At 53.4% G+C, this 22,362-nt stretch overlaps 1 protein-coding gene across 3 annotated transcripts in view; it reads right to left on the bottom strand.

Moving 5' to 3' along the window:
• Positions 1 to 22,362, bottom strand: part of ASTN1 (astrotactin 1) — a 59,466-nt gene that overhangs the window by 13,623 nt on the left and 23,481 nt on the right. For 2 of the 3 annotated variants that reach the window (XM_057379662.1, XM_057379661.1), the window contains exons 3-19: positions 21,048 to 21,441; positions 20,103 to 20,249; positions 19,559 to 19,678; positions 18,392 to 18,541; positions 17,453 to 17,620; positions 17,164 to 17,248; positions 9,477 to 9,551; positions 8,874 to 9,011; positions 8,405 to 8,555; positions 7,538 to 7,704; positions 7,213 to 7,407; positions 6,847 to 6,974; positions 4,381 to 4,485; positions 4,021 to 4,209; positions 969 to 1,237; positions 579 to 712; positions 53 to 204 (exon numbers count right to left, since the gene is read on the bottom strand). In XM_057379662.1, coding sequence (XP_057235645.1) covers positions 53 to 204; positions 579 to 712; positions 969 to 1,237; positions 4,021 to 4,209; positions 4,381 to 4,485; positions 6,847 to 6,974; positions 7,213 to 7,407; positions 7,538 to 7,704; positions 8,405 to 8,555; positions 8,874 to 9,011; positions 9,477 to 9,551; positions 17,164 to 17,248; positions 17,453 to 17,620; positions 18,392 to 18,541; positions 19,559 to 19,678; positions 20,103 to 20,249; positions 21,048 to 21,441 — 2,767 coding nt within the window. The remainder of the gene's footprint in view (positions 1 to 52; positions 205 to 578; positions 713 to 968; positions 1,238 to 4,020; positions 4,210 to 4,380; positions 4,486 to 6,846; positions 6,975 to 7,212; positions 7,408 to 7,537; positions 7,705 to 8,404; positions 8,556 to 8,873; positions 9,012 to 9,476; positions 9,552 to 17,163; positions 17,249 to 17,452; positions 17,621 to 18,391; positions 18,542 to 19,558; positions 19,679 to 20,102; positions 20,250 to 21,047; positions 21,442 to 22,362) is intronic. The other variant, XM_057379660.1, reaches the window with a different exon arrangement.

Genomic DNA, 22,362 nt, shown 5'->3' with positions numbered 1-22,362 from the left:
TCCAACATCTCAATCCCACCCTCCCCAGAGAAGCAGCGGAGCCCCCACTCACCTGTCTCCACCTTGGAGTGGTCCATTCTGTCAGTGACTTTCTCTTGACGGAGGAGGTAGTCGACGATCTGCACCCCAATGGGGGGCTCTGAATGGCCCCACTCCAGTACCACCAGGGTGCTGCTGGGCTCGTGTTCGGTGGAGAGACGCAGGCTGGGGGACAATTTTTGCATTACTATCTCACAACAAAAGGGATTCAAAGCCATTAACTCACAGCAGACAGCAGCCTCAGGAGAAAAGGGACTTCCCCTCCCTTTGCCCTCCTGGCTCCRGGCATGTTGGTCCAAAGGACTCATTCCCTGGGTTTGCTTTACCAGGAGGGATCCACAACCAGCTCTGCAGCCCTCAGCTGAACTTAGAAAAGACACCACAACTCTACTCCCTGCCTGAGTTCCAGGTCACCCATCAGTTTGCAAACCTGTCCCATAAAGCCACCAGCCCCACCACATCCTGACACCGCAGCCATCACCAGCTCTTAACAGACCCATSACAGCAGAGAGCCAGGCTGGGCACACGTGGACACCTACATGGGGTGTGGGAGCGGTGCACAGGTGGGCAGCCCGTCAGCCCCAAAGGCACTGGAGTCGCAGCGGCACCAGTCCTCGATGACATCCCCACTGCCTGAGCACCACAGCAAGCTCATGGTGGCCTCCTGCAGCAGCTGCGAGAGAGGAGAAGGGGTTGAGCACCTCAGGTGAGCCCTCACACTGCCACCACTTGTACCAGAGTTCATCCATCCCCTGGTGGCCTCGGCACAGTCCATTTCCATCCACCCTGGAGAACAGGGCTGGCCAATGGCCAAGGGCTGCCACAGCTATCACACGATGCTATCAGGGCAAGCTGCCTCCAAAGGCCACCACAACGCTGTCCTGCCACCCCTCCTGCCCATACCCTCCCCTCCACACATGGCTCCTCACCCGCTGGGTCTGGTTGTTGGTGACCAGCTCGTAGAGAGGGGCTGCCTTGGTGACCTCCAGCAGGATGGGCTCAGCTGGCACGTCGGGGCTGGAGGCAACGTGGCACAGTGGGCAGGAGGAGGGGCAGCGCCCGCGGCTCTGGCACTCCATSCGCACGCCCGCTGCCACGCGCTTGGTGCCCGACTCGGACAGGCTGGCGATGTACTCGGGGAATGTCAGCACCTTGGGGTCCCGCTCCCGCTCCTCCGACTCGTCTGAGGGGGAGTTGCCTGGGGAAGGGGGAAAGAAGGGGCACTGGTGGTGCTCCAAGCCATTGATAATGGAATATGAGGGGGTTAGAGCTGTGCCTTCCACTCAGGAGAGAGGCAGCGCTTCCCAGGAGCCCACTGCATCCCTAAGAGCTGTTTGCAACGCTCACTGGTCTTCAGAGGAGGAATCAATACTGAAAAGCCCACCCTGGCCTCTATGATTGCATGTCCTCTGGTCTCCCAGAGCCTCAGTTTCCCCAGCTCCATGCCTACACCAGGACTGGGACAGACCACTCTTGCAGCAGGTCCCCACGAGAGGGAGCCTCCTCCACGYGGCTGGAGACTCGCAAGGACCTGCCTGGGCACCTTCACATCACACTGGCACCCACCAAAGCCCCCTGCCAAACCACTCTCCTGCAAAAGTCTTCTGGCCCTACCACTGGCTTCTCCACTCCTCTCCTTTAGATCCCAGCCGAAACTGATGTGACAGAGTGTGTTGGAGACGAGAGAGGAAGAGTGTCAGAGTGAGCAGGGAAGGTTTGCCAGTGCCTCACGATGCCCAGAAAGCTCCCAGGATGCTACAGAATCACCAAACCCCACTACAGCCCCCCAGCCCTCCTACACTCAGTCCCCAMGCAGGGAAATGGAGATGGGGAACAGGCTCTACCCTGCCAACCCCAGGACACCCTGCAACCCAAGAGACTCAGAAAACAACGCTGCAGCAGGAAAGCACCGGCACAGTCGATGCTTTTGCCAGCTCTGCACAAAGATGTCTGACACTGGGTGCTGTTGTGTTCCCAAGGCATGGGGCAGCAAGCCAGACCCTGCACTCAGTGCATTTTTGTCCAGCATTCCCCCAGCAGGAAATATGCTGGCGTGAGAGGAACACAGAAGTSAAGAAGGTAAAATCTGCCCATCACTGCTGTGCCCTGGGCAGCAACACRCTGCCATGGCAAGCCTTGCCATGAAGGGAAACAGTGCTTTTCACACCACATCCCTGCAAAAAGATGGCCCTGGATTTACACAGAAGAAAGRGGGGCATAGTGGAACCACTGAGGATGGTTGGTGGGGCTGGAGGAAGCTGAAGGATGACCAGGCAAAGCCTCACCCCCAGGGCAGGCTCAGGCCACCACTACATTGGTGACATGCTGTAGGGAGCCACCACAGAGCCCATCCGTGGCTCAAAAGAAAAAGCTCCCTATAGTAAGGATTTGTGGAGAAATGGGCCAGCACCAGCCCTTTCTTGAGACTCCTGTGAAGAAAACAAGGTTTTTAAACAAAACCTGGGATACAAAAGTATTACTCCGCTCCCCCAGGAAGCTGGAGATGGATCACTTTAGGCTGGCTGTGAATTGCAGCTTGGCAGGCATCAAGGAAAAGCAGAGGAGCCAGGGAATGATTTGTCTCTTGCAATTTCTCAATCGATATCCAGCCCCTGACGTTTGCAAACAAAAAGCAAAGGAGAGAAAGTGGCAGGTGCCAGAGAGAAACCGAAATGTGATACTGTGGGTGGAAAAAGGCTGCCAGACCTGAAAAGCCTCCAAGCAGGAAAATCAAAGAGGAGGAAATTGCAGGAGRAAAAACAAAGTACTTGCAATCAAGAGATGCTGCATCTGGAGACTGCCTACAGCACAACAGCAATGGGGCTGTATTCTCCCAGGTGGGCTTGTGAAGAAGTCCAGGCTTCAGGAGGCCTGAGCCCACAGCATCCAGACTCGGGCTGTGAAAGAAGCCCTTCCCACACAAGAGCCCTGGGGAGATAACAAATGTCTCTGTGGCTGGGGCACAGCAAGAGCGGCACCATAGGCTGGTGCCAATACTGAGAATGAGGAAGATTCGTGATGGAAATGATGTGTCCGTCATGGTGCCTGTGAGCTCCAGGCTCACAGCACCTGCACCTGGGAACTCCTGGGCAGGAGCAGCAAACCAAGGTCATCTAAAAAGCAGCAGCTCCACTCAGCATTCCCCAAGTTCAGGCTTGGGAATTGTTAGCTGCCCAAGCCTGGGTGCTGCCCCAGCATAGGCAGCAAAACGCCTGCAGGCAGCTTTGCTGAAGCCAGCACCAGAGATGGTAGAATCACAGTATCCAAAAATAGTTTGGAATGGGAGGGATGTTAAAGACCATCTCATTCCAAYCTCMTGCCATGGGCAGGGACACCTTCCACTAGAGCAGGTTGCCATGGTCCTGGGGACAGATGGCAGGAGGCATGAGTTGGGCTGCTTCAGCTTCTGTAAAGCTGCCACTCAAAGCAGGCATCACCTCTCCCCCTGGGGATCCATCACAGCTCACTGCACCATGGCAYCGGAGGGGATGCAGCCGTGCCAGGTGCCCTCTGTACCACAGGGAACCTCCAAGCTCCTAACTGCTTCCCAGGCATTAAATACAGSGCTGACAGCCCAGGAGAAGGAAACACATTTGGAGGGAGAAAAGTCTGGCTGTTGGATGCAAGTGGAAGAGAGAGATACGGCAAAGACAAAAGGAAGGAAAGAACAGGATTAAAGACAACGGTTCAGTCCAGAATGAGGCAGMATTGCTTGATGAGATTGGTGCACTCATCTTTCATCTCCCTGGGGCTGGGGGTATTGATCTTTGTTTCTGGCCTGGATCAGCACCTGCTGCAATCCATGGCACTCCTTCAGCCAGCCTCAAAGGCTGCAGGAGCAGGGTGYAAGTGAGACCATGAGGTGGGACACATTCCTGACACTGGCTGGGCACTTTCCTTGCTATGCTAAAAGCAAACCCAGTTTCCCACTGTCATGGGGTGGCTATGAATACCCTCCCCGGGGATAAGCAGGGCTCCTACCTTTGCTGATGTCCTCATACTCCAGCCAGAGCTGCCGCTGGACCTGCCTGTTGGGATACCAGATGGAGCAGGACTCCTCGAAGCCATACACTGCCTCCTGGATGTAGTGGTTGCCAAACTGGTCCAGCAGYGCCACAAAATCTGCACGGGAAGTGGCTCCATCCAGAGAGTGGAGTGCATTGCTGAAGGCTGGGAAGGAGATAAAGGAGGTGTTCAGATCCCAGAGCCCGCCAAGCCCTCACCACCTCCCTGCCCACTTGTGATAGGAGCCAATCTCTGAGCGCATCCCCTGCCAGCAGAAGGCTATGTCACCTCCTGCCATCCCTTTTCCCCTTATCTTCCCTGTCCCTGCACACTTACACTGGGAGATGGTCATCTGGTTGAGCCGGACRTGGTACATGACAGACTGCACCTTCCAGTGCTGCAGGAGGGGGTACCCAGACACCTCGCTGAAGTTCACCATCCCTGCCAGACAAAGGACATGGGGCTCAATGCCACGGCTGAGTGACACCTCACCACGGGGATGGCCGCAGCCCTTCATGCCTAGACTGGGGCAACACAGCCAGCAAGGTGGGAAGAAGCCAAAGAAAAGGGTTGAGCACACACCACACGCCCCCAGGAAGGCATTCAGAGCTAAGGGTCAGCTGGTCCCCAGCAATTAAAAGGATGGCTTTGAAGGAAAACACGTCGGCTCATTTCATCCTGTGTCCAGGGCTCTGCGCTGGAAGATAACGAGCCTCGTCCTGCATCCCCTCCTGCCTCCTTCCCAGTGCCCGCTCCCAAGGCACGCCCAGGTGTGCTCATTATTTCACTAATGAGAGCTGTGCTTCTTAATGAGCTGTTTGCAGGCCTGGGAATGGTCACCGTCACGCCACATGTGCTCAASTGCGACCGGCCAAGAGGCCCTGGGTCCCTCGTGGATGGGTCTGAGCTGAGTCTGAGCTGAGTGGGCAACAGATGGACGGGGGAAATGGTTCGCCTGTTGATGCTAATGTTCCCTCAGGACATTATGGCAGTGCTGGTGGTGAACAGGACCCAGGATTTGTCCTTCTCCTTCAAAGACATCCCATTCTTCAGCCATTTAACTGTGAAGTTACAGAAGCCAGAAATTCATGGAGACATGGGCTGGGTGGCCGCTTACTCCTGCAGCTCAGCTTCCATGAGTAGAGGGACAGAGAGCCCAAACAAGCCTCAGACAAAGCCTCAGCAAGGGAATTGAAGGGTGCTTGTGGCCCTGAGTTTGGTGAGCAGAGCATTCCTAGTGTGCCACAGCAGGGTGCTGGGATAGGCCACCTCCTCGCACAGCCAGCTTGTCACGCCTCTGCTCAGCAGCAGAGCAGCAAACTCTGCTGCTAAACAGGCACCCAGCAGGAGTTTGGGAGGATCACAGCAGGCATTCCCCCCTCTGTAGCAAGAACTGAAGGCAGAGGATAAGCAGGGTAAAATCCTTTGCCTTCCAGCGCCTCTCTCTCTTCGGAGCTGGCTGCTGCCAACAGCTTCAAAGCCTGGCTCTTCCCTGCAAATTGTTTATGCAAAAACAGCCCTCCTTACTCAGCAGCTCTGCCTCTCGTGTATTCACAGCGATATCCAGATCTGCTTCTGACAAGCAGAGAATATTTGAATATTTTACTTCTTTTCCTTTCTTTTTTTCTTTTTTTTTTTTTTTTTTTTTTTTTTTTTTTTTTTTTTTTTTGCCTTAATCAGCCATAAAGCCAGCAGAGCAGTGGGAAATGTATCGGATAATTCACTAGCTTTTACCTCCCCAGCATAATTGCCAGTGAAGTCCCAGTCCCACTGACACTGCTGTGGTGCTGGGACCGTGCTGGCAGTGCCTTCCTCACATCCAGGTAACCATGTCACAGGCAGGAGAGCCCCACTGGGAGGCAGGTGTCCTCCAGCATCTCCAGGCAAGGCTGAGCATCCCCAGGGAAGCACGAGTGACCCCCCCAATACTGCTCTCCTTGGGTAGCTCAGACCCCCAAGGCCAACTAACACCCTCTTCCCTGCTGAATCTGCCTGCACACACACCTTCATTGACATGAACCCTGTCAGGGCAGCCAGCATCCCCCAGACCTGGATACAGCCCATTGGTGCTCCCCAAAATCCTCCTGGAAGCTCTGCCAGACAAAGGGCATGCACCAGGCCTGGTATGRTACCAAAACACCTTTCTAGAACACATCCCATGCTTAACAGCTCCTCCATGTCTGGGCCATTTTGGCCAACAGCAACAAACACCAAACAAAGGCTAGTTATGGGTGCTGGCAACTTGAAAAAAAAGGCAAATCCTTGAGGGCTGCCTAGGAACCCACGATAACCTATTGCTCATGGCCCATGTTGTCTGGCATGGCAAACCAGAACATTTTGGCACCAGGTTTTGAATGCTTCACTTCATCAGCAAAGAAAACAAAAGCAGTTGGAAAACTTTCTTTGCCTCAAAAAAAAGAAAAAAATCCTTTTGCAAATTCCCCAAGTATTTGATGAATGCTTGAGTTTTTACACCACACAATTCATTAAAAGCCTTTGCCTCTCCTTCATTTTTAATGCCTTCTTCTTACGCTGCTGCTTCCTCTATGTGCAGATGAGCAGATTAGGCTAAAGGCAGACTAGATATATCCTATTGTAGATTTATCCCACAGTAGATATATCCCAGGGTAGATTTATCCCACAGTAGATATATCCCATGGTAGATATATCCCAGGGTAGATTTATCCCACAGTAGATATATCCCATGGTAGATATATCCCCTGGGAGGTTTAAGGTGCTGAAGCCAGACGTGCTGGCAGCTGCCTCACTGGGAAAGACACAAATCCAGCTGGACTCACTCACCAGTGAGGAACTCAGGGTCGGGCGTGGGCTCAGAGAGCTCCTCTTGGCACTGGTTCTCCAAGGGCACTGTGGCCACCACCAGCCCATCTGGCAGCTGCTGCTCCAGGCCCCGGGCAAAGTTGTTCTGCCTGGAAGTTAATTGCAGAGGGAAGAGCAAGGTTGGAGGACAGCAGAAATGACTGGGATCATCCCCACCAGCAAGTGACTCATCCCAAAAAAACACCTGGAACTAAGCCTTTCCTTCGGCACAGATTAGAAACATGTCTACTCTTGATGGGAAGTGTCTGATGTGCCCTTCCCACGCCTACTTTGTGAAAAAGATGGTGAGGACCCTGCTGGGATCCCCTCTCCACGTCTGCAACTCACCTGAACGTCCCTTTGAGCACCTGCCCTGGTGCCACCTCCTTGGAGTGGTTGTTGTAGCCATAGAAGATCTCCCCGAAGAGYGTCTGGTTCATGGGCAGCTCGCGGGGCTCGCCGCAGTTGCCCACCTCGGGGCACGACTCTGAGATCAGCTGGCACGATCGCCCGTCCGTGCCCAGCTTGTAGTCCTCAATGCACCTGGGGAGCCAGCACAGAGTCAGCTGCAGCCCCCACAGTGGGACAGCCACGAGAGCAGAGGAGACCCCTCCATCCCAACCCTACAAGCACCCCGGGGGTGTCCCTGTGCCCAGGAGGGACAGTCACTCACCCGCAGAACATGAGGATGTTGTAGAGCAGGGGGTCTTCAGGCAGGGGCACCATCTGCTGCAGGCACAGCTGCTCGCAGCCCCCGTTGAAGCCATCGGAGCAGTCCACGCCGACGTGACGGTCATAGCAGCCCGTGCCRTCCTTCATGGGGCTCAGTCCTGTCGGGCACTAGTGGGGTGGGGAAAGGAAGAGGTGAAAAACCCCTGGAAGAAATGCGGCTCTGGAGCTGGGGTAGAGGGCAGGGCTCTGGCAGTGCTCTCCACTGGAAGCTGCAGCCTGAGCAGTGCTCAGGGACTGCAGGAAGGACAGCAGCAGCAGCATTCACAGCTTCAGATACACCAAAGGATACACCAAAGCCCCTCTGCAGCCCTCGGGAGTRTATCCCCCGAGGGGGAGCCCACCAAGCCATCCCCTGCTGAAGCTGGTCTCAATGTGCTGGTCTCAATCCCACTGTCCAGCAGCCCAGCTCCAGGGACTGACAAAGCAGCACTGCCCTTTACAAACCCACTGTCTGCCCCACACTCACAGCCTCTCCACCCCAATGCCCAGCTCTGGTGACATTGCAGCAGTGCACGCCAGCCCCACAGACCCCATTTTGGGGCAGAGCAGCTGTGGTGGTGACAGGGCACAYGTGTGAGTGACATGGAGCCTCYCACAGAGCCAACAGGCAGATGGACWCTTACTCCCTTCTGTGTGTGTGTGTGTGTGTAGCAACAGAGGAGATGCTGGCCCAAAAACATCTTCCTGCTACCAAATCAACCCCAAAATATCCACCCTGAAGTGACGTAAGGGATGAAGGATTCCCTTTCTGGCTTCCCCCTCCTTGCTCACACCAAGGGAGATTCGCAGGTCCCTGGGGGCCACGCACCACACAGCCCGTGGAGTCCAGCTTGCGGTCCGAGATGCAGCGGAAGTTCTTGCTGCAGCCCCCGTTGTCCCGGGAGCAGTCACGAACGGGGCCRAAGGAGTCAAGAAGGACCTCCAGGCTGTCGAAGGAGGACGAGGTCATCAGCTCTTCCCTGACAGGAGGAGGAGGAGGAGAAGTGTCACTGCTTCAATGAGACGTTGTGGACATGTGCATGACCATGACTGCAGCGGGGGTTTTTCCAGGGCTCAGGTTTCCCTTGGGCTGACAGTGAACTGGATGGCAGCCAAGCTTTTAGAAGGATGCAGGAGCTACTGACATGAGAAATGCTACCAAAGGCACAGCATTTCAGGAACTGAAGATGGGCAGGTTAGTGGATGTTCTAATCTCCACCTGCAAAAGGTGGGATGGGGATCCCAGCTCTGCTTGCTGAAACACCTCCCGAAATCCCTCACCCCACTGCCACACCTACCTGACCTCCACTGCGTCCTCCATCACCGTCATGTCAGTCTTGCACTTGGCCGAGGGGTTGATGGCCAGCTCGGCCGGTGGGATGACGAAGCTTTTACTCAGGGGCAGCCACATGCCCTCCCCCAGGGTGTAGGTGAACCTGCCAAGGAGAGCAGCAAAGGCTGGCACAGAAGGAAATGCTGAGCCTGGAAAGCTGTCTCTGCCCATAAYCAAACCCTTGAGCCTCCCCTGTGCCCTGCCAGCCCAAACTAAGGTGTGTGGGCAGGATAAAGCAGGGTGGTTCCTCCAAATATCCCCAATGGTTCCCAAAAATCACATGTAACTTGAGTAATTTAAAAAAAAAAAAGGCACTTTCATTTTGGAAATCCTCCTTCAGAACCTGAAACTCACTCTCACCATGAACAGAGAGGAGGAACTGACTGCTGGGCATCCAGCATTCCACATGACAGTGGCAGGATGATCTTCCCAGCCATGCTCACATGTCCCCAGGAGGTGGCACAGGACAGCTGTGCTGAGCCCCGCCAGCTGGGGCATCTCCATGCCTGTATGCCCTGAGTTGTATTTAAGCCCCAAAACATGCTGAGCAGGTTCCTTCACTGCTTACCGAAAAATCTTGTCAGATGGCTGCTCGCCCAGCACCAAGTCAAAGCCACGCTGGAAGATAGTGTATGGCCAAGGCCTGGAAAGAAACACAGGAGCATCACACCAGCATCATGTCCCCACTGCCATTCACAGCCCAAAACACTCCCCTGCTGAGCCCCCAGCTCACACACAGAAGCATCCTAGGGTAAGATAACTTAAACCTAGCCAGGGCAGTGGGATAGAATAGCCTCAGATCCAAGATCTTAATTTTGGGGTCCCTAYAACATCACATTCTCATCCCAGCCCMACTTGCCAATGGGCCAGTGGTGTATTGCATCTGCGATTTTGGGGTACAGTGCACTCCAGCCATCCCCACATCCCCTCATGCTTGGTCCCACCTGCCTGGTCCTGTTCTAGAGATTTGCATCACAGCTATTAAATTGCAAAAGGAAAACCAAACCACAGCTGGACCCTCTTTTTGTGAGGTTTTTACCAGGGAGCACATCAAGTCTGGGACTGCAGTTTCACCACCTGCCTTATGACCCTTGTGTTTCATTATTCCAGGAGGGGAGCTTTGCAAAGAGGGCTGGAAGACAAGATGGAAGCTTGGAGCCAAGCAGGAGACTGGAGAGCTGACAGCCTCATCCCCTCCACCCCTGCTGTCACAGATAACACAGGGTGATGATGAGCCACTAAGGTTTGGAGGCCGGTGCCTTTTGGTGGGACACCATGGCCACGACACTTTTGGGACACAAACCCGCAGCACCACAGCCCTGTTGGCAGAGCATCCCTTGTAGAGCAAGACTGACAAGAGACACAGCCGTGGGCTTTGAATTAGGCAATGTGAACCCCACTCCCAAACCCTAAAACTCAAAATCTGTTTTGCAAGAGCTCGGAGCTGGGGAGAGAAAGAGATCTTCCTTCCCATCACATCAGTGCTGCTAAAACTCAGTGCCAGGTGCCAGTAACAAGCCCAGGGAATTTCTCCAGTGGCAATTACAGCTCTCCTGCACGAGGACTTTAATTTCTAATCTGAAGTTATTTCAGCAAGGACAAAAATAATAATAATATAAAATCCTGACTGCAGGATTACAGCATGCCTTCTCATTTTGTTGTTGGGACACAATGCCGTTTTTCCATCTGGTCAGCTGGGAGCRGGGGATTACATTCAGCCCACAGATTGGATTTCCTTGAATGAGGTCAGCTTTGTCCAGAAAGAGATGTGCTCCTCCTGTCACGCCAACACTTTGAATGCTTCACACCTCCACCTTCCAGTGCTCCCACAGATGGGTTTTATTCTTGCTTCTAAGAAGAACGTTGGGCCAGGAACAAAAGCAGAGGCTGTATAGAGGTGAGGCATTGTTCCCCATCAACTCAGGTGAAAAAGTGATTGTGGAGAGCTGCTCTCAGCCTGCAGCAGAGCTCAGCACTGGCACAGGTGCTGCAGAGGCACAGGGACWGCCAGAGCTCTGCCTGGTGACACGTCTGGGAGCCCACGGATGTCAACACACCCAGGACATGCAGCCAGTGTCTTTGGACTCACCTGGGAGACTGAAATCASCACCCAGGCCATGTTTTGTCCASCCAGGATGCAATTTCCAAATGTGGCTAAAATTCTTGTAATCATAGAGCCTCAGATTGGCCAGGGCTGGAATGGACTTTAGAAGATCATCTCATTCCACACCCCCTTCCACTATCCCAGGTTTCTCCAAGCTCCATCCAGCCTGGCCTCAAACACTTCCAGGGATGAGGCAGCCAAGGCTCCTCTGGGCAGCCTGTGCCAGGCCCTCACCACCCTCACAGGGAAGAATTTCATCCCAATATCTAATCAAACCTGCCCTCAGTCAGTTTGAACCTGTTACCCCTGGTTCTAACCCTACATGCCCTTTAAAAAGTGATGATGGCTCTGATCCAGGGAAGAGGTTTCTGGGCTGCAGGAAGGGACTGTGTGGCATCCCCAGCCTGCTGCACTTTTCCCTTACTTGGGGTCAGAAAAAGCCCTTTAAATACCATGTTCAGCCTTTAACAACACCCCTACATGGCAGGGGAGTGTCAATGTTGCCAGGCACCACTGGAGCTGCAAGGACATGGACCTTCTGCAGAAAGGCCCTGAGGTGTTCTCCATACAAGAACTCCAGCCCAGCGAGAGACACTCACCCATCCTCATGTCCAAGGAAGCTCTCCAGGAGCTCATCACTGATATTTCCATCCATGCACACCTGCTGACTCGTGTTTTCTGCAAAGGACAGGGGAAGCTCTTCCCCCCGACACACCTTTACCTCCCCCATCGCTGCCTTTTGCCCCTGGTGCCTCTGCTACTCTTTCACCTCCTCCTTCCTCTGTGAGTGTCCCCATAGGGCTGTCTCCATCCCCACGTGGCTGCCTCCCTCCCTGCTTCCTGTGATCMCTGAGCCACCTCACTGCTCTGGTTTGGGGTGCTCCTGGTGGCTATTTTGGTTGTGTGGTCTTCAGAGCTCACAAAGAAAAGTGGGACTGATCAGCAGCTCTGCAGCTGATCAGGTTGGATTAAATGGGTCAGAAATGATGGCTCTCAGCTTCCTTCAAGCCTTGGCACTTATGTAGGCATCTGAAACAACAAAATTCGGGATCACCAGGGCACCTGAAAACCAGCAAATTGCCCACACTCAGCAAATGCCCAAGGCCAAGGTGCTGCCAGTATATCCCCAGGATGATCTTCAGGCCTCTTGGCTTTTTCTCCATGCATCATTATCTGGATGCTTTGCTCTACATCTGGGCTTGAATGGAAGCTCACCAAATACCTCTCTCCAAATAATCTCTCGTAGTGCTGCTGGTGATGCTCTCAACCAGCTCAGCAAGGCCCTGGACATGCTTAAATTGCAGCCCCCAGCGGACAAAGCCAGACTGACTTCTAGCACCAAGAACTGTGCTCCAGCTTGTCCTCACTGCCTGCAGAACTCTTAGAGACAAGATGGGTGGCATGAGGAATAAGCCCACTGCCAGCAGGATGTGACCACCATGAGCTAACCTGGAGCAGCAGGTTTGAGAGGAGCTGGCAGGAGGCTGGAGGGGCCAAAGAAGAGAGTCCTTGCAGGAAACACAAGAAGCTGCTGCACAGGAGTGTGACTGAAATGTCACTGGAGGAGAAGGCTGTCGGTTGTCACACGCTGAAATAGGTGACTTCACACCTGGTTGCCCGACCTTCTGTGCTCCTCGGGGCTTCCAGCACAAGGACCATCCCACACCCCATCATGGCACCAAAGCACAGCTCCTGGGGAGAGCTGGGGAGASCTGCACRTGCTACCAACCCCTTCACTGGAGCKCAGCACTTCAGSGTGAACAGAGCAGAGCATCCCCTCCTGCACCCACACCACTCCTGCACCCCAGGACTCCAAAGTGGGGGCCTGTGAAGACCCAGCACTACCGTGATGGGGGAAGAGCAGGGAGCAGACCTCACACGAGAGCACCAAGCGCCGACTTCTTTCATCAGCAACACCGGTATAACCCCTCCCCAAGTTCACTTTGCTTCACAACAGCTTTGCCCAGGCTCTCTGCCGATGGCTCTCCCCTTCCCAGCTCCCCCACCCTGCCATCCCACGCAGGCAGCTCTTTATTAAAAATGCTAATGTGGCACTTTCTCCCCGGCCTGCCCGTAAATCTGCGAGGAGAATGAGGCGGGAGGAGGAGSCGGATGGGTGGTTTGGTGAAAGGATCTGAAAGAACGAGGAGCTTTTTATCAAGCTGTCCTTCAGCTTGCAAAGCCAAAGCACACAGCAGGGGATGGAGAGAGGCAAGAAAAAAAAGACAGAAGAAGGGATAGGAAAAAAAAAAAAAAAGAGGAAAAAAATACTCTAAGCAGGAAAAGTGCTGTCCTTGTCACTTCAGTGTGTTCCTTGCTCTTCTGTGGGACGGGGAGTGGATGATGAGTGGGGATGGGACAGGAGGAGCAGATGCACTGCCAGGATGGGGATATCCGAGTGTGAAAGAGGCAGGATGGGGAAGGGAGGGAAAGGGAAGGGAGGAGAGGTGGGTGAGCAGGCACAGGCTGATGCACTAATTTGGGTCCTGTGCTGGGAAAAACATCTGTAAAGCTGCAGGCTGGGGAGCAGGACTGGGGTGGGACAGTTTGCCAGCTGTTAAAGCAGGATGAGAGCACCCAGCCTGACATGTTCACYGTATCACCTTAAACTGGCTTAAAACCTCCCCAGAGCAGGGTGGAACCCATTACAAGTTGAAAGAGCACACCAACAAAGACCCTTTAAATGCAGAGCACTTTAAATCTCAATGTGGGAGTCTGAAAAGGGCACCTAGGGAACTGCACGTGGGGAGGGGAAAGCCACATGGGTGAGGATCTAAAGGCTGGGATGAAAAAGTACAAATGCAGGCAGGTAACAGTTTATTAACTAAAGGCAGAATGAGCTGATTTGATTTTTGGCCGAGTCATACCACAAAAAGAACCACAGAAATTTGGTTTGATAAGCAAAGATGAAGCAGAGCTGGTTGGATTGCTAGAAGCCCCATCCTACTCAGGAAACATTAGAGTAAGAGCTGCAAAACAGCTAATTAACAATGCATATCAAAAGAGGGAGACAGACTGTGAACACACAAACAGCACCAAACAGATTTGTTTAAAACAGCTGAAGAGCAGCACACACACTAAAAAAAAAAAGGCACTGATGAAATGTATCTGCTACCCTTGATCAAAAAGATCTGATTTTTTTAAAAACTGAAGAAGATTTAGGGTCCGGACGTGTTGGGTAAAAGATGCAGTGCGGAGGCGTGGATCTCAGTCTGCTACCCAAAATACACACATTACAAAAAGCCTCTCACTGCCATCACCAATAAAGTACAAAGCTGAGCTCGCCTTCATGAGCAAAATTAGATGCTACTGAGTGAACCGACACCAAGTCAACTTGTCATTGCTGTAAATAAAAACAAACCAATGGCAAAACTCGCTAAACCAAAGGGTTGAAATGAGTTCTCAGATAAAAATGCCACCCTGGGAAAACAGAAGAGGTCATATCCAGAACACKCCGCTCCCAAGCTCGCGAGGGATTTGGCAGAGCCCCCAGGTCCTGCTTTGTTGACCAAGGGCCAATGTGGTTTCTCTGGGGACTGGCTCATGGTGGCAGCACAGCACTCCAATATTGGAGCATATTAGACAAACAGTGATCAGTAATGACTCAGGCACAGGTGATCTCACCTTGGCCTGGGGGCAGAGAGCAGAAGATTTGCAGACATCTCTTTCAGGTGAGCCACCTGATGGAGTCAGAGCTGGGAGAGGGCTGATGAGCCCAACAAAAGACAGCACACGGGAGCTCAACCTCCACCCCAAAAGCAATGGCAGCTCACAGCTACAAGTTACTCACTTAAACAGGCTCTGACAAGATGATTCTGCTAGACTAAAGAGACTTCATCACAGTCATGACCTTGTGGAGGCCAAACTCCTGTAGAGTCTCTCTCCTGTAGAAGAGACCTCCAGCACCACAAGCCCTTCTAGGTGGAGCTGCACTGAGCAGCACCTGGACATCAGGAACAGAAAGCAGAGCAGAAAAAACCTCATATTAAACACTAAGCTGCCCTCAGCATCATGATGCTTAGTGTGAACATGCTTTCAAGAGCCCCTAAAAATAGTGGAAGCTGCAGGTAGGGATGATGAAGTGTGGTTTCAGCTGCCACCATTTTATGAAACAAAAGTCTGACAAGTTCAAGGAAGAAACACGAAACGACCCTGGTTTCAAGTGGCTTAAGAGGGCTCTCTAAGGATTGTGACACTGCAACATTGGAACCTTCTTGAGAGTCCAGGCAAAAGGACTTTGACAGCCCCACCATGGTCTAAAGCTGTGTTGCACCTTGGGGAGAAAGAGAACTGACAGGTTTCTCTGTCCCAAACAGAACAATATTTTGGAAATGCTGCACATAATTTGTCACAGCCAACTCTGGTACATAAGAAGAGACACAAAACAAGACGTACCCTGGCCAGGTATGAATGCTGTTCCAGGAGGAAAAGCAGAGAGGAGGCCCCTRTGGGAGCATCAGGTTGGAGATGGTTCTAAAAAGCAGCCCCAAATCCCCCAGAGGAGCAGGGGAGGTCCTGGGCACCTATCAGGTGGGCATTGCTGAGACCAAAGCTGGGTCGGGRGACATAAATAGGTCCAGGGAGCTTYRGGAATGTATTGGTCCTTCCTGCCCTTGGCTTCTCTTCTTAAGAAAGTGAAGCAGCTAAATCAGGGAAAAGCTAGAGAAGAGCAGTTGCATGGAGGAAGAGGGTGAAGCTACAAGAGACACACCCAGGAGCAAAGGAAAAGCAGAGACCCARGAAACAAATGTTTCTCCACATTGCTTATCCATTTTTATTGCTAGCCTCGATGGGCAAAGTGATTTTTTGAAAGGTGGTGGGCCCAGCACACTGCTCTGATGGAGGCAGAGGCTGGCACCAAAGCCAAGTGTGGTTGTGAGTGGAGCTGTGGGTTCTTTCCAGACCATTGTGAGATACTCCTAAACACAACACACCCCAAAAGAGGCAAATCCCTGGCAGGGGAATACCCCCTACCCACCCCAGTCCATAGCTCAGTGACTCAGGAGACGGCACAGAGGAGCTGGGGACATCCCTGTGGGACACTGGCCAAACAAACAGTGCAGTGGCACCTTGCAGGGGTTTGCAGACCATCACCACACCACACAGCACATCCCCAGCACAGGGCAACAGTGCTGTGAGCAGCACCCCAGCTCAGGGCACTCACAGCAACAACTTGTCTCACACAGCTGGTGCTCCACACTGGGTTTAGTCACTAAATTGCCTTTAAAATGATAAAAAGCAAAGAGGGGGCTGGAGACAGAGAGCAGTGCTCTCCCCAGGGCCCCAGTTCAAAGGGACACAGCGGGGCTGGCTGGCACTGACAGCCTCCCACTGCTGTCATCCCCCACAGTGACATGGCGGGGGAGACACCAAGCCCAGCCTTTGATGATTTTCCTCTTCCCACTGTGAAGACTAAYAACWTCAGAGAGGGCATCCTGACACGTGYAGGGCCACCAGCGATCCAGCTGCGGCACAGTGAGACAAGGGGGGAAGAAAAGGGCTTGGAGATATTGGTGCACGTGGGATGTCTGAATTTGGAGGCATCCACACACCACCTCCAGCCACCCCTGAGATGCCCAGTTGCACATCAGAGACTCGTGAATGTTGAGGGAYAGATGGAGTACCCCCTTGAGGGTCACAGAGAGGTGGGAATGTTTGGAATACACAGCCAAATTGCTGCTCAAACATAAAAAAAATTCCTTTATCCCCTCCAGGGATATAAAGCTTGGAGCAGATAGTGACTCCTCTGTTCCCTCAGCCTCAGTATCAAAGCATTTAATTTTCCCAATTTTCAGTGGGGACCTCAACCTGACCTCAGCCCTCCTCTGATGCCTCACACACTCAAAACAAAAGTCCCACAAATCACAGGATACTGAGGATAGTGTGCACAAGCCAGGGAGGAACAACCTCGATCTTCTCCGGGGGGTGTTTACTCTAAAATGTGACAACAGCATCTTCTACACCATTCCAGATTATTTCAAAGAACAGAAATTCTTGCCTCCTGCAGACCTGCCACAGAGCCCAGCTGTGTGCTGTCCTTACCCTTCACTGAGGTGCCTCTAACTCTGCCAGCCAAGAAGTTACYAAGCCCTGCTCTGTTCTGTGGAAGCCCAGCAGCTGGCACAGGGGCACTCCAGGCCTGGGCACTCACCCCTGGTTYGTTCCCCACTCGTTCCGGATGCAGAGGTGCTTGTGCACAGGATCCTTCATGTAACCTTCATAGCAGAGACATTCCCCTGTGGAGACAGAGACATGAGGGACTTGGGAGGGCACTCATGGAAAGGTGTTCCACGTGCTTCCCTGCTGAGCACAGCCCTCAGCCGCCCCAGGGCACTGGGCAGCTCCATATTGCACATGGAGCTGAGGAAGCACCTTCCCACCACAGCTGTGCCTTGGAGCAGAGGGGAGCCCACAAACCACCCCACCTCAGGAGCACTGACCAGTCTCGGGGTCACACTGGTGCTCGCAGGGGTCCAGGAGGCGCCGGGCGCACAGGTCCAGGGCCCAGGGCCCGCTGGAGTTTTGCTGGGAGAAGAGGACGACCTGTGCCGGGTTCAGCCAGTCACTGGCATCCAGCTGGCTTCCCTCCAGCAGGATGAACCGGCTTCCTGCCACCGAGACACGGGCAGTGAGTGACAGGAGCCTGCTGCCATCCCCTCCATCCCATGACGTTCCACTGTACCCCGTAACCGAGCCCTCCATCCCGTGATATTTCCCCCATCCTRGGATGGATCCCTCCATTCCCTTCCCGTTCACTCCATCCTGAGACAGCACCCTCTGTCCCACAGCAGCYCCTCTGTTCCACAAGGAATCTGCTGTCCTGTGCCCATCCGGTCTGCACTATGACAGCTGCCTCCATCCTCTGCCTTTTCCCTCTGTCCCATAGCAGCCATCTCCATGCTATGCCCCTCCCCTTGATCCCACACTGAGGTCTGATCCCTCTGTCCCACAATGCCCTTTATCCCAYGATGGGATATTTCATCCCATTGGGTCCATTTCATCCCATATCCATTCCCATCCAACCCACAATAGTGTCCTTGGCCCTATGCCCACCCCGTCCATCCTGCACCAAGCCCTGTGTCTCACAGAAGCCATTTCCACCTCTGCCTTGCCCCTCCATCCTGCACCACTTGCTCCCAACATGGCACCCTCCATCTTTCACCAGTCCCCTCTGTCATGGACCCATCCCCTCCATCCCATAACAGCCATCCCCTCTGAGCCCACACCCTCCATCCCATGCCCATTCCCATTCCCTCTGCCCCACACTGGTGCCCTCTCTCCCCATGCCTGTCCCCTCTGTCCTGCACCCATCCTGCCCATCACTCCCCTTTCCCCCAGAGTGGGACAGGAAGAAAGGGGTGAGACCATGGGGTGCTCACCATCAGCAATCAGATGCTCAGGGACGTGGAGGGTGATCTTGACAACAAGGGGGCAGTTCATGTGGGAGGAGCACACCAGGCTGATGACACAGCTCGTCACACTGATGAGGGTCAGCGTGGTCTTGTTCACGGGACTTCGGGGGGACCCCACTGCAAAAATATGGAAGCACAGTCAAACCTGACACCTGCAGGACCCAGGAAGATCTTCTGGTGCAGCCAGGGGATCTCAGGATGCAGAGACCCTGCCCAGGCTCCTGGAAATCCAGTATGAATCCCATCAAATGGAGTCACTTGGAACTTCGAAGAGAATGAAGCAGCCTTTACCATGGAACCTTCCATCCCTCCCTCCCACTCTACCAGGATCTTCCTGATCCCCCAGAGCCCTGGCTCTCTCACACCCTGCACTGCAGCATACTGAGAACTCTGCAGAGCAGAGCTTTAAAGCAGAGCAGAGATACTGAGGAAAAGAAAGGTAAATGCAGTATCTTAGTTTTCCCCACCCCTTGRCACTTCACTTGTGTTAATTTTGTCATGACAACAGACTCATGAATGCTTTTTAAAAAGCACTAGAGAGCCCTRATCACTTAGGGCATGCAGGTCTTTGACTTTTGATCTTTCAGCTGAAGAGGCTGAGTGGAAAAAATTGTCTGGAGACAAAGTCTGAATCAGCCTCTCAGCACCAGCTAAAGGAGATGGATCCCAGTTTCACCTCTCCCAGACAAAAAAGGTATTATCCAGCAAACGAGGCTCAGCGAGGGAAGACAGACACYAATGTTCCTCTGGGGAAGAGGAAACCTCCCACAGGAATGGTGCAGGGCAGTGGGGCTGTCCCCATCCCTGGTGCACGTACAGCTGGTGTGTGCAGAGGGCCAGAGCAGATCCCAGCAGTGCYAGGCCAGCCTTTGAAGCATTTCTCTCTAACACACACCAGTGCCCRGCAGAAGCCTCCAGCAAAACATCAGAATACGTTTCATCCTCTGCTGAGAAACTCCACTGGAGAGCAGCAGCAGCCTGCTGCTGAGCAGGGACCAGCACCTGCCTGCGGCAGCTGGGATTGCACTTGGGTTTCCATCGTTTTGCCAATGGAAAGTCTCCAAAACCAGAGAAGCAATGGCAAATAAGCAAGAGGGGTCGATGCTCTTCGCCCACCTCTGTGCCCACACCCACCTCGGCTGCGCCTCCGGCTCCGTGAGGGGTCCGTGTAGAAAGTCAGCTGGGGATCGGTGTCTGCCTCTGTCCCTGAGTCCCCCTCGGGGTTGAGAAATGCTGAGCCAGCTGCAGGGGACACTGAGTGTAGTCATGGAGGGGTTGGCACCATGCCACCCCAAACCTTGGCATCCTACATCCCCTTTCAGGGAAAGCACTACAGACCAGAAGCCTCATCTGCCAGGTGCAGCAGGRACAGCATCTGCTCCCCTTCCCACCACACACAGACCCCCCACCATGGGTTACCTTGCAACTTTTCCCCATGGCTGTGCCTTTACCCTGAAATATTTACTGGGGCAAACACCCTTTTATAACCAACAAAGATGAGCCCAAYGTCATTTACACCCTAGCATGCACCACATTTGCTGCTTCCCCCCACTCAAACCCTCTTTTCCATGCTCTCGCCCAACTCTGGTCCTATTTCTCCATCCCAGAAGAGGGTGAGTTTTTGGAATGTGGGGGGTGGAAGCCCAAGGCACCCCCTCCACCCCGGGGACCGCCCTACCTCGCGCTTTGTTGTTGATGCGCTTGCGCTGGCTGCTGGAGGTGTGGGACAGCAGCGTGGCCTGCTGGTGGTTTGAGTCCACGGGGCTGGTGGCAATGATGTTGTCCTTGTACTTGTTCATCAGGGACAGCTTGGCRTTATCGCTCCCTGAGCAGGAAGAAGTGAAGGCAAAATATTCCAGGGATAAAGATTTTTTAAAAGGAGGGAGGTGAGAGAAAGATTTCCTTGGATCCTTCTCTAGATCATCCTGAGGTGATCCAGGTCATGCAGTCAATGAGCTGAGCTGCCTGCAATGAACCCTCACAGGCAACTCAAATCCTGAAGAGGACTGGCACCTCCACCAAACCAGCCAAAAGCTGGGATTTAACATTCATCCTCTCAGGGCACTTCTTCATATGCAGGAGAGTTTTGGGCACTACACCACCACCTTCCCAAAATATGTCTCATATTCTCCAGGTTCTAGCTGGATGGCTCAGCTAGTGATATGGCCAAAGAATAGGTTTGTCACAAGCCTGAAAGAGACCCTGCTGGTGATCAGAAGGCAGTGTTAACTCTCAATCATACTGATGGCAAGTACAATTTTGCTATTAAAAACCTCACCTGAAGAAGACACCAGAAATCCATGGATACAGAAGGGAAGTTTGGGGTCATGATGGGACAGTATGGAGGGGACAGTATGGAGGGGACGCCATTCTGGGTCTCCATCAGGCCATGGGAACCACAGCCTTTCCCCACAAAGATGTTTTGTCCCAGCCACATCCCACTCAGCAGGGACTGCTCTCAACTSGCTGCCAGCTCTCCCAGCAATGGAAGTGCCTTCAGGGGACCACCACCATCTCACACCCAATGAAAACCCAAGAAACAGGGCAGATGCTCAAGGGAAAAAACACATATGAAACTGAGGAGAGAAGACAAGTTGAATGGACCAGCTCAGCCCACGCCCACCTGGTGTGAGGTCCATGCTGGCTTTCTCATTGCAGCCCTGCAGCGAGTCCAGAGTGCGGGTGACCTGGCTGGCAAAGTCCTCTCCGCCGTTCATGCACTCGCGCTGGAGGTGGTGCCGCAGGTCGGTGATGTCGTACTCGTAGCCGTCCAGGATGGGGGTCTCTCGGATGCTGAGCGTCCCGCTGGAGTTGTGGCCCTGCACGCGGGCGTTGCGCAGGCTCTCCCGCCCGTGGCCCCCGATCAGCACCGATGGGATGTAGTGGATCTCGTTGGCAGCCTCGGCGCTGGCGCTCTTCTGCGGCTGYGGTACCCGGCGCCGCTTGCACCAGCGCCGGCGGGTGTAGAGGATCATCACCAGGCAGAGGATGGACAGCAGCAGGGCGATCATCCCTCCCTGTGGGCASAAACGTGAGCAGGGATCAGCCAGGGACCGCCATCAGCCATCCCCAGGGACGCACCAGGATGGCCAAAGCAAAGCAATGGCAAGGGGAGCCTGACCACACCAAGAATGTGCTGGCACCGGGGGCACCCAGCGCTGGCCAAGCACTCCCAGCTGGAGCCTGCCTCAGGCTGGACCAGTTTTGAAGTTGCCACCGAGGCATGAAAAAGCAGCATTTAAAGCAAAGTGTGTTTTGTTTCACTCTCCCGCCTTTGAAAACAGATCAGCTTTATTCCAGGCAAATGCTCCTACGGGCAACTTTTTCTGACCCATATCCAACCGGTTTTAGTGCTGTCACTCTAAATCTTGGAAGATTTTCCCAGGGTCTCCTGCAGAAATCGCAGCACCGATTAAAAGAGATCAAGGCTTGAGACAGACAGATGATTGAAGTGTTGTTTGGGGAACATCTCGGGAGAAAGAGGCTGAAAAAGCCCCTGTCCCACAGAGATGGTTCCCGAAACTGCACCTCGCCCTGCCATCCTGCCACTGTCCCCAAGGTCACCCTCCTGCAAAATGTCACTGTATGCAGATAGGGGCAGCGAGATGAAAGCGCCAATCTGGCCCTTTTTGCACAATCTGCCAAGAATAATAACAATAATAACAATAATAACAATAATAACAATAAAAAGCATGCAGAGCCAGCTAGGAGCTCATAGTCCATCCACAGCTCCAGTCTTCCTCCTCTTTTCTGTGCAACAGGTGATCTTGAGAAAATAAAATAATAGTAATATTCTGCTCCATTAGGATAAAACATTAAGGGAATTATTGAATGAGAAGCAGGAGCGGCAGTTGGAAAAGGAAGTTTAATGGCCATTACAGTTTAACYCACTTTCATTTCCAGAATAATGGAGCTGTGATGCACCCTCCCAGCCTCCT

Source organism: Malurus melanocephalus, unplaced genomic scaffold, assembly GCF_030028575.1.
Source record: "Malurus melanocephalus ecotype Western Australia unplaced genomic scaffold, MMel_1.1 scaffold_416, whole genome shotgun sequence".
NCBI lineage: Eukaryota > Metazoa > Chordata > Aves > Passeriformes > Maluridae > Malurus > Malurus melanocephalus.
This window is presented reverse-complemented; position numbering and strand designations above follow the sequence as displayed.